Raw genomic sequence first — 12,901 nt, 5'->3', positions numbered from 1 at the left:
TGAAAAACGTAAAAGTCATGGAGAGAGCTTCTGGCAACCTCCACAACTCCTCCAGCAACCTCTACAGTCCTCTAGCACCTGAAAAGACAGGTAACAAACCATCATAACAAACTCGTCTTCTTCCATCTATGTTAAAAAATCTGGTGATACCTCGTCTATTTCATCACCGACAAACCTAACAACAAAAATAAAACCAAAACCAAAATTCAAACTTGAAATTAAAATCAAAACTAAAGATGATGAATATCAAAGTCAAACATGTGAAAATGAAAATCAAACCCAAAGGAAATGATAACTAAAATTGATGTTAATTAAAACTGGATTTGATGATAATTAAAACAAAATCAAATGATCAAAATGAAAATCAAAATCAAAATCTGATTCATGAGGTTGTTGAAACGATTTCCAAACAAGGTATAAAAATCAACGAAAGCTTCGATTCACATGGTTTCTAATAAAAATGTCAACGGTTGGAGTGGCTCTAGTTCACTTCAAACACCAACAATTTCAATGGGGGTTTTCAACGGTGCCTTCACCCTATGAATCACCGGTTTCAATGGAAAGAGAATGATGTTAGGGTTTTTTATATAAATTTTCGACATTAAGGGATAAATGGGCGGGGTAAGCGACGAGGGTGGGGCTAAAATAGAAGGACAACCCGTTAGACTCTCTGATTTATCTGTCATCCTCCACCTTCTCCGATCTAGTTTTTGTAAGGTTTTCCCAATCTGATTTCTCCGACGATTTTCTTCAGGTTTGATTTCCACATTTGCTTCAGATTTGTCAGTTTCTTTTCGTGGTTTCTCCGAGGTTTATTTCTAGTGGAGGTTTTACAACGGTCTTACTGAACAAGAAAAAGAGGTTGATGATGGTTGGGTGGAGGATTACCGAAAGAAGATGGTGGATGAGGGGATAAGTGAGGGGGTGGGCTGCATTGGAAAACGAGGTAATCTGATTATGTTTTTCAATAATAATAATAATAATAATAATAATAATAATAATATAAATAGTGAAAATAACAAATAATTTTTAAAATGAATGTAAAATATAAAAATATAACAAGGGCAAAAAAAGTCTTTTTAAGAGTGGTTGGGACCAAAGACGCAACAAAATCAAACAATAGAGACCGTCTAAGTTAAAAGTTTTTCTTAGAAACCAACTACATAGATTACCTCAAACCACAAGGACCATTCGTATGATTTACCATTGAAAGTGTTTGAACTAGGCTTTTCAGAAGGACTAAACAACAATCTAAATGAAGCGTGAGAGTGCAGAGTGCTCATTGCGTACAAGCATCAATGGTGAGACCGTGAGAGCTAAGCTAGTTCAAGCTAGTTATATCTTAATAATGTTTTCAACTAAATATGATGAAAATGAGAGGAATATGAATAGATATGGCCGTATATACTCTAAAGTTGGGTCTCTATAACAGTTTGCATGGCTCGATAATTTAAAACATATTTGGGCTTCAATGAATTCACAGTCATCACATTTAACAAAAATATATTAGCCCGCGTGAACATGACACCTAAACTCCTAATGTCTCAACCCTCTCTAATAAAGATTTGAATATTTAGCCCAAACCTTTATATATATATATATATATATATATATATATATATATATATATATATATATATATATATATATATAGGATTAGGTTATTTTGTTTCTAGTAATTATTGTATGCCAGAATGCACAGATCTGGACTATTGGATGGAATATAATCAAAAGTCATGGTCTGAGGGTCTATGATAGTAGAATACGATAACATGTATCATATAATCACACAAATTTGAACATAAGGGCATTTTACTCAATTAACCTATATTAAAAAAGGAAATTTTCGAATTTTTAGGGATAATTAATTCCTTTATTTTTAAAAATCTGAATGTTTTAAATTAATTTAAAATTAAAAATCCGATTTTATTCTGTCATAGTGATAGAATTTTAACCATAAACTAGTAAATATATTTTTCGATTTTATTTTGTCAGAATGATAGAATGTCAACCATAAACTAGTAAATATATTCTGAAAGAATACACAAAATCGATTCTTGAACTAATAATATACCAAATAATTACATTGTATGATTATGATTCATTGAATAACAACAAACATTCTGAAAGAATAACAAGTATAATTGTTAAAAAATAACAACATTCTTAAACAAGGAGCGTGATCATTCTTTAATTTATTCTTCAAGCCTTTCCCATCAGGTCTTCAAGTCATTCTTCAAGTCATTTCTATCATAAATTCATTGCCAAGTAATTTGTAGTGATATACTTGTGTTTGCATTCTGATCTGAAAAAAAAATAAAGAATAAATTCGAGTTCATTCTTAGAGAACAATCATTGTAAAAGAATAAAATTAAAGCTTCCCTGTCTTTTTTGGTTGTCTAGGTCTGATCAACTTGCAGGATTATATGTGAAGAATATTTCCCTTCTTCATTCTGAAAGAATAGTAGTTTTCTTCAAACTAAAGCCCTTTTTATTCTAAAAGAATATTGCCTTCATTCTGAAAGAATTTTCAGGTTAACATTCATTTGGTAAAGCAAACAAGTTATATTACTGTAGGTGAAAATCAAAAGTTATAAAGTTTGAAACCATTTAAAGCTAAGGTTTGAAAACCTTTAAGTATTACTCAATTAACTAAAAAAAAAAAAAAAAAAAAAGAGCATGGAAGGGATTTGCTGCCATATCAGCCAAGCTGATGATGATATTCACATGCAAACAAACAATAAATCATCACAAATCAAGGAATGTGAATGGAATGGAATGGAAATATGGAATGGAGTCAGTCATTACCTTGAGAAGGTGCAATAACATAATGAGCAAGACCATCAACTGGAACAGATTGACCAGAGTATTCAGATTCCTTCCATTTTCACAACATATTAACCAAGAAATTCCCACTGTACTTTTTGTGCAACAACTGAAAAGGAACAACAACATAATATATAGAATACTCAACATAGAACATAAAACATAAGTAAAAGTAGTTAGAATAACTAGTATACAACATACAATAGAATAAGTATTATAATTTGAATTGAACATTTTATAAAACCAATATACATAGAATAAATAAACGTAAACCACAATGCTTAAAATATTTAAGGTATACATAACTTACAATATCTAGAACAAATCAAAAGAAATAATTATCATATAAGAATATCTAGAATGTTTAAGGAAGAATGATGCAATGTTGGCATTATGTCGAACACCTGGTGGGTGGAAAGTTACACTTTCACATTACACATAGCAGATTAACATGTCAAGATCAACATCAGATTCAACAACAAGGTAAACATCATATGCAATTTCAAAAGGCAATTAGATTCAAGGTGAAAAATCGGAAATCAATTTCAAAACCAATCAACCGACTCAAGGTGCAAAATTAGAAAACAATTAACATCATATTCCAGACGCAAAATCGATAAGTAAGACATGGAGGAATCAACTCAGCAAAGCTTAACATCCATTAAAATAGGTTGCTTCATCAATTAGGGTTTAAGAAAAATGGGTTAACGTCAATAAATTGATGAGATAATAAGAAGAATCAACTATTATTCGAATTATATCACTAGTCTATGAATTTTTTTTTGCCCAGAATTGTAAAATTTACGTTATTGCTTACCTGGATTTGCAACTTCTCGTTAATTTCTTCAATTAGTTCTTCATCAGCAACCCTAATGGAGACGGAAGTGCTGGTGAAGGCTTTTAAACTCACTCATGTCTCGCTTTTTTTCTTTTCCGATCATTATCCTAGAAGTTTGTGGATGTTTTTCTGAGTGATTTTGATCAGGTTATAGATTAAGGCTTTTCCTAAAGAACTGTGAGAAGGTGGAGTGGATCGATACTCGATAGTACAGACAGGGGAATGGGTTAATGAATTTAGGGAGGGAGAGTAGACGAACTTGTTTGCCGGCGGCTGTGGTTCTTTAGGGTTGTTCGACGATTCAGGTGTTGGTGAACGCAGACATCGACATACCCATTTTGAGGATGAATGATAATGTAGTGAACGATGCAGGGATTTAAATGATATTTAAGGGAAATTGACCCATTATTTTAGAAATTATAATTTTGGAATATAATTAATTGTACATACATAATGACTAAACTGCCCTTTATTATTTAATTAATGATTTCTTTTTCCCTAAATTCTTATTGGTGCATTCATGCACACAATAGTTGCTAAAAAAATTTGAACCTAGCTATACATATATATATATATATATATATATATATATATATATATATATATATATATATATATATATAGAGAGAGAGAGAGAGAGAGAGAGTTAGGTTCAAATGTTCTCACTATCTATTGTGTGTCTGTATGATTGATTCTGGACCAATCATTTTAGTTATTTTAAGAAACTAATTAATGCATATTAAATGCAGAAGATGTAATTAATACCCATTATATCTTCAACATGTAATATGCATTAATTACTTTCTTAAAATAACTAAAATGATTGGTCCATAATCAATCATACATGCACACAATAGATAGTGAAAACAAAATAACTTAACCCTATATATATATATATATATATATATATATATATATATATATATATATATTATGTGTGTGTGTGTATATACCTAATAAATAAAAATGTTTTTGTCACTTATCCTATTCTTATTCAATATGCCACATGACATTTTATGTTATTTCTGAAATAAATTAAATCCACATGTCAATTTATTGTTTTTTTCAATTTTCATAAAAAATTAATTTATATATAGAATGTATCCATTGTATTAAATGTGATAATAAATGCCAAAAAAATATGCATCTTACTTTAAATATATTATTACACAATGCTAAATTATAATATTGAGATTTTTAGGAATATCCAATAAATTTATGTATTTAACTTTTTTTAAGTTACCCGTATAGTATACGGGTTTCACACCTAATATATATATATATATATATATATATATATATATATATATATATATATATATATATATATATATATATATTCTAATAAAATAATAATTTTATTCTTATTTTGACACGTGTCACCATATTAGACCTCCTAATTAATGAATATTTTATTTTCTTTTTGTCATGTGTTACCATATTATGTCTTCTAATTAATGCAAGTAATTTGTCAACATATGAATTCTCCATTTCAAATTTCAAATTTTAAATTTGTCACACTAATTATATTAAATTAATAATATTAGAATAAAAATTAAAATAAAATTAATACAAATTATAATGTGATATAATTTCACATATTTATTTAAAAATGATCAAAATTTATATAACTACAAAAAATCTTTTAATTAATAATTTATTTAAAATAATTAATTAATAAATTTGAGTTTTTACTATAAAATTTTAATTAATTAATTTATATATATATATATATATATATATATATATATATATATATATATATATATATATATATATATATATATATATATATATATATATATATATATATATATTTTCCCTTGCATGTAACATGACATACATATAAAAATGAAATAGAGATGAGAATATTGGTAATTCGGTATTCTATGTGTGTGTGATACTTAGTGAATCCAAGGTGAATAATGGTACATCTTGATTCTTTTAAGTGTAAACCGTAACAGTTTAGAATTAAACCATAGAAATACATAAACATGGAGAGTGAGAGATGAAGAAAGAGAGAGAGTGCTTGATGCATATGGCCCCATGACATCTCATCAAACCTCAGATGTCCTACTGATGTGATCGATATGTTCCACCACCCTTTTCATCATCCCTGACCTCCTCTTCTTCAGATCTTCGTTCACCGATTCATTCACAAAATTCATCAAAAGAACTCCACTGTCTTTGATGATCTAAATATGTCATATGACAGAGGAAAAGAAATTGCAGATCATGGATCATCTGGGGATCCACCATCACCTTCTCCTAGCCGCTACGAGTCCCAGAAGCGAAGAGATTGGAATACCTTCGGACAGTACCTGAGGAACCAAAGGCCTCCTGTACATATCGCCCACTGCCACAGCAACCATGTGCTCGAGTTCCTCCGATACCTGGATCAGTTCGGAAAGACTAAAGTTCACTTGCAGGGTTGTATCTTTTACGGCCAGCCTGAGCCACCGGCACCTTGTACCTGCCCACTTAGACAAGCCTGGGGAAGCCTTGATGCCCTCATCGGCCGCCTTCGTGCTGCCTACGAGGAAAATGGAGGCTCGCCCGAATCAAACCCTTTTGCTAGCAGCTCGATTCGAGTTTACCTACGAGAGGTGAAGGAATGTCAAGCCAAGGCTAGGGGAATCCCTCATAAAAAGAAAAAGAAGACAACCAAGGGAGAAGACTCTAGCTCCACACTGCATTTCTCTTGATCGATCGTAAGTTATGCTCTTCCCATCAAATATTTTTTCACTAAGCAATCCTAAATATATAGTTCATATTTATAAAAGAGATCTTGTCAGATCTAGCTAGTACTAGTAGTAACAAAAGCTTAATCCATGACGACATCTAGAACTAAGGTTTCAAAAATAAAAGCATTAATGAGTTGAAGTTAGAATTACAATAACAAACCGTGTCAGTCACTTGGTAAACATAAAACATGCATAAAATCAAGTAAGTAACAACGAGGTCTATGATATTTGCATGAACAGTATTAGTATTAGTGTAGACTGCTATTCAGGTATTTTGCAGTTTTTGTGCCCTAATGTATGGCCACTAGAATCCAACTAGCATTACCTATCTATCTATTGGTGCAAGATCTTCATATCTGATAAAAGATTTGTTTACTTCTTATCATCCAATTATTATCATTAAATATTTTTTAAAGGTTAGATACTACTAAGAAAGTTTTCACTAATTTATAAACTAATGTTACAAATTGCTATCACCTTTTATATATATATATATATATATATATATATATATATATATATATATATATATATATATATATATATATATAGAGAGAGAGAGAGAGAGAGAGAGAGAGAAAGAAAGAGAGAGAAAGAAAAACTAAGTTTAAATGTGAATTAACATCTATTGTGCGGACGTGTGGAAAATGTTATTTGTGAAATTGACAAATAAAATAAGTTGTTTGATAATGTGAATACATTCAATCTTAAATAACTATTGTTATTATCACACATTCTCACCAATTAAATCGTCTATAAGGTTATTATAGACTTTTTATTATTACTCACATTCTGTCAGAATGTTATCAGGATGTTTTGAGTCGTATTATGCAAGATTGAAAATGAGTTAAAAACAATATGTGAGAACAAAAATAAATAAGAATTAGTGAGAATAAATGGAAATGACAATAATTGTGTGAGGTTAAATGTATTCATATTACTAAACAACTTGTTATTTTAGTAATTCTCATAGAATAGCATTATTCATACGTCCGTACAGTAATTGTCCATCCACATTATGACCTATATATATATATATATATATATATATATATATATATATATATATATATATATATATATATATATATATATATATATATATATATATATATATATATATATATATATATAAAAGAAATCTGAACAAAAATAATAGCTTAAAGCTAGGAGAAAACAAAGGTTGATACAACAATTAGGTACATTTAGAGGTATGACTACAACACCAACCCCAACTCCGTTAACTGCCTTCCTTTTCTACCATGAATTCAAAGAAATGTACCGTGAACTATAAGATTCCCGAAACATGTCTACATAAATTGTAAGGAAGCTATTTGGTTATAGATTCTAATAAAAACATGTAATTGGTTTACATATCATTCATTCTTTAATTTAAAACCTAACTGAAGTTAAAAGGTTGGCAAGAATATTTGAAATAGTGGGAAATTAATTACAACACAAAATATGTGAATGGCATTATTGTTTTATACTTATTTGTTTTCTTTTGAATTAATTGCAAAATATATATATATATATATATATATATATATATATATATATATATATATATATATGTGTGTGTGTGTGTGAGTGTGTTTAATATAAATATTTTTTATTTTTTTACCTATGATGTTATTATATATAATACATATCAACAAATAGGATTAAGATATATTGTGATGATTTCATTGGCAACTTCCTCATTTCACACTTATTTGTATATTTAGATATTTTCTGTGAATACGGCGTCTTGTAATTACTATACCTTTCCCCAAACATTGGTGATAAATATAAGATTAAAACATTGTTAATTCCATGCATATTGGCAACTTCGTGTAATGTTTTTTTATAATAAAATGACTTAAAGCAATTTTTTTAAGTCAATTTATGTTCGCAAAATTTCAAAAAGTTTGTGACTAATGGGAACCTTTATGTTCGCAAAATTTCTTAACCCTATATATATATATATATATATATATATATATATATATATATATATATATATATATATATATATATATATATATATATATATATATATATATATATATATATATATATATAGTGTTCTAAAAGGCGCGTCATGGCGTGAGGCGTGGCTTCGCCGTTACGAAAAGCTTCATAACGTTGCTGTTAGGCGTAACGCATGGCAAGGCGTGATATGGCGCGCCATGGCACGTTATGGCGTGTTATGGCGCGTGTTTTTTCGTTTGAGACACAGTTTTTTTCTCTTTGTTATGTCTTTTCAAACCGGATATACAAGTATTGTGGTTTTTGTTAACTTTTTGTTATTAGTTATTGATTTAACACTTCTAAAAAGTAGTTATATTTAATATAAATTTATATTTATGTGGTAATATAATTTTAAATTAATACAAAATCGCCGCCTTACATCACGCCTTGAAAAACGCCGTGGCTCGCCATGGCTCGTTAAGCTTGAGGTTTGGCCTTGCCGCCACGCCACGCCTCACGCCATTTAGAACCTTGTATATATATATATATATATATATATATATATATATATATATATATATATATATATATATATATATATATATATTTCAAATAAAAATAGTAAATAATGTGAAAACTTAAAAATACTAGTTTTATGTTATTATCCTGCAATGAATTTTGTATTTACAGCTTTATGTCATTATTCAGCAAAAATTAATGAATAATCACAGATTAAAATTAAATTTAGAATTCACTACAAAAATGCACATACATAAGTTTCTAACAGAATAATAACATTGTAATGAATATATGACTAATCAAACGTTAATATTCATATTATAATTACTTCAACAATACATATATACAACATTAATTACAGAATAATAAAATAAATATAATGTTTTTACGTTCTCAGATTATTTACTGTTTTTATTTGAACTTACTTTTATATATATATATATATATATATATATATATATATATATATATATATATATATATATATATATATATATATATTCGTTTAAGATAGATATGAATTCGTAAGACTATAAAACTAAGTTTTTTAATGAAATATTCTAATATTCTAGTGTTTATAAATATAATATATATAATATTCTAACATTTTATACGTTTAAAATATTTCAATGTAAAATCACATGTGTTATATATATATATATATATATATATATATATATATATATATATATATATATATATATATATATATATATATATATATATATATATATATATATATATATATATAGTGGCTTAAAGATAAATAAAAAGAACTATAGTGCTCTGAAAAAATGAATTATGCGCTAATTATTAGCTAAACAAAAACTATTATTTAAATTACATAGCTACTGGTTCTTTTATGAGAATGAACTTGATTATGATTTTACCACACACATGTGAAAGTAATTTCGTATAAATATCATATGTGTAGAAGATAGAAGCTACATAAGTTCTATTTACCAACCAATATTTGATCCGTCATTTCCTTTATTTATTTGTCTCATATCGATCACATACACACAAAGTATTTGAGTTTATCAATATAAATAAAAAGTCCAAGTCCCATCTCATCCTAATTAAAGCACTATCTATAGCCATTCTTGCTCATTACTCGTTAGTGCTTTAGTTTGATTGCAGCTAGCTAGTGTTATATTTAGATTTCTAGCTATCAGATAGCAACTTAATTTTGTAAATTCTTGTTGATTTCTAAGATCATATATCTCTAGCAACTTTCTAGCTCGTTTGAATCTAAAACGACATTTGCCGTTGAAAAAAAGATTGTCGGTATTAGATAAAACTCCATTTCGTTGCATCCAATAATTTTGTTCCGCCAATTATATCAAGAACGGATGCGAAAATATGACTCTCATTTTGATGATAGACTGATAGTTTGACCAAGGAAGCATGTGTTGGAGCTTATGTGTTCCCAAAACTGGTGCCAGGCTAGCTAGTACAGAAGTCAACAGTATTTTGATAATTTTTATATTTTTATATACCTATTGTCTAACGTGCGTCCTTTGTCATACATCATTATTTATTTTAAGAGAGGAATATATATAGTTATATTAAATTAAAATAAATAATAAGAAGTAAATCAAAATGAAGTAGAAATGACTCAACTTCCAAATGAACATATTTCTTCAAGTAAAAAACATAAAAGGAAAGATAGATTAATTATAGCAAAAAGTAGCTATGAGTCATACAAAATTAACTCAAATACTGAAATACATAGAAGAATTCGTACACGAATTAGGCCAAGATAAATTACATTAATGAAACTTCCCTATGACTGCTAAACCAATGAAAGGAGATATATTTGATCTCTTTGGCAAGAAAAGTGAAAATCTCCGGGCTCTAGCACCACACCAAATCATAGGGATGGAATTGATACGGTACCACTAAACCGTGTACCGTCCCAATTATAACCGGTATAAAAAAATTAAAATTTGTATCGTACCAAGTATACTTGATACCAATTTATTTGGCTACAATAATTTTGGTTGGTACAAATTAGTAATGATATATATACCAACTTCTTTGAATTTTATATTGTAAGATTAAAAAATAAACAAAGACATCGGGATTTTAATGTTTAGTATTGAAATTAGTTACGTAGTTATTTTAATTTACAAAAGAATTCTATTGAAGTAACGTTTTAATGTTGTATTTACACGTGATAATAACTATTGACTAATACAACCAAATAACTAATATAATATTATTAAAATTATAAACACTAAACACAATTAAAAGTTGAGATATACGACTTCATATATATATATATATATATATATATATATATATATATATATATATATATATATATATATATATATATATATATATAAATGAATTGGTTGGTACGGTATTACCATGGTATTCAAACTTTTGTATCATTACCATACTAACATTAATCAATTGATACGGTACTATCAATCAAACATGTTGGCTACCAAATATATTGGCTACCAAGTTTCTTGGTTCGGTTGCTAACATATTGATTGGTTTTCCGAGGTACAATTTTACCAGACCTACCAAATCAGTCCTTCAAGTAAGGGTCGAGTAGTTAAATATGTGAATAATGATTTTATGCTAAGAATTGTTCTAGCAATTTTGAAAAGAGCGAAAAGGATTAAGTAAAGTAAGTCTTACCATCCTAACGTAATTGATATAGCTCAAAACAAATATGATATTTGTTTGACGAGAAATTAAATATCCTCCTACCTTTTGATCCTACTAATCCTCCTACCCATTTAAACGATGACATGTGTCATATTAATATCCTAAAATATCATTAAATCTTATTAAATGAACAATAAATGTTACACATGTCACAATTTCATTGGGTAGAGGATATGTAGGATCAAAAAGTAGGAGGATATTTAATTTCTCTTGTTTGACATATTGATCCTTCAAACTTTTTTTTTACTTGAAATGGCAAAAAGAATTGTAGCAAAACGCATGGCTTTGAGATAAGTATTGTGGGTACAACCGTCTCTCTCTCTCTCTCTCTCTCTCTCTCTCTATATATATATATATATATATATATATATATATATATATATAAAACTAAATTAGATTTAAAAAATTAAAAATGATCATCATCAAAGATAAGTGAAGCACAAACTCATTACCCATAACAATATGTAATAAGAGAAAAGCAACTATTAGTTGTTGAAGAACCCAAAACGATCATTGATCGTCCCCATTATTATCCTAAAACCCAAAATCACAAGTTCAGTTGGTATCAAATCCAAGAAACGCTAAAGTACCAATCAGTAATCTTATTTTAATAGTTTTATGTACTATAATTAAGAATGTGAGTGAAACACAAACAAACTTATGTACCTTGTTAGCTTCTTCAGATATTATATTCTAATCAACACAAGTTATCTTCATAGTATATATGGTTTTTGGCACTCTATAGATAGGGAGATAGATGAATAGCAGTTTTGTAGATAGTAACTTTCTTGCAACATTGCTCTTTTATATATATATATATATATATATATATATATATATATATATATATATATATATATATATATATATATATATCCCGATAAAACTAAATTAGATTTAAAAAATTAAAAATGATCATCATCAAAGATAAGTGAAGCACAAACTCATTACCCATAACAATATGTAATAAGAGAAAAGCAACTATTAGTTGTTGAAGAACCCAAAACGATCATTGATCGTCCCCATTATTATCCTAAAACCCAAAATCACAAGTTCAGTTGGTATCAAATCCAAGAAACGCTAAAGTACCAATCAGTAATCTTATTTTAATAGTTTTATGTACTATAATTAAGAATGTGAGTGAAACACAAACAAACTTATGTACCTTGTTAGCTTCTTCAGATATTATATTCTAATCAACACAAGTTATCTTCATAGTATATATGGTTTTTGGCACTCTATAGATAGGGAGATAGATGAATAGCAGTTTTGTAGATAGTAACTTTCTTGCAACATTGCTCTTTTATATATATATATATATATATATATATATATA

The 12,901-nt window shown here is 28.0% G+C and overlaps 1 protein-coding gene across 1 annotated transcript in view; it reads left to right on the top strand.

The window, feature by feature from the left end:
• Positions 1–5,562: 5,562 nt before the first annotated feature.
• Positions 5,563–12,901, top strand: part of LOC111886221 (protein LIGHT-DEPENDENT SHORT HYPOCOTYLS 10) — a 35,198-nt gene continuing 27,859 nt past the window's right edge. Inside the window, exon 1 of the mRNA XM_023882457.3 lies at positions 5,563–6,375. Coding sequence (XP_023738225.1) covers positions 5,866–6,369 — 504 coding nt within the window. The 5' untranslated portion in view covers positions 5,563–5,865 and the 3' untranslated portion in view covers positions 6,370–6,375. The remainder of the gene's footprint in view (positions 6,376–12,901) is intronic.

Source organism: Lactuca sativa, chromosome 4 (genome assembly GCF_002870075.4).
Source record: "Lactuca sativa cultivar Salinas chromosome 4, Lsat_Salinas_v11, whole genome shotgun sequence".
Taxonomy (NCBI): domain Eukaryota; kingdom Viridiplantae; phylum Streptophyta; class Magnoliopsida; order Asterales; family Asteraceae; genus Lactuca; species Lactuca sativa.
This window is presented reverse-complemented; position numbering and strand designations above follow the sequence as displayed.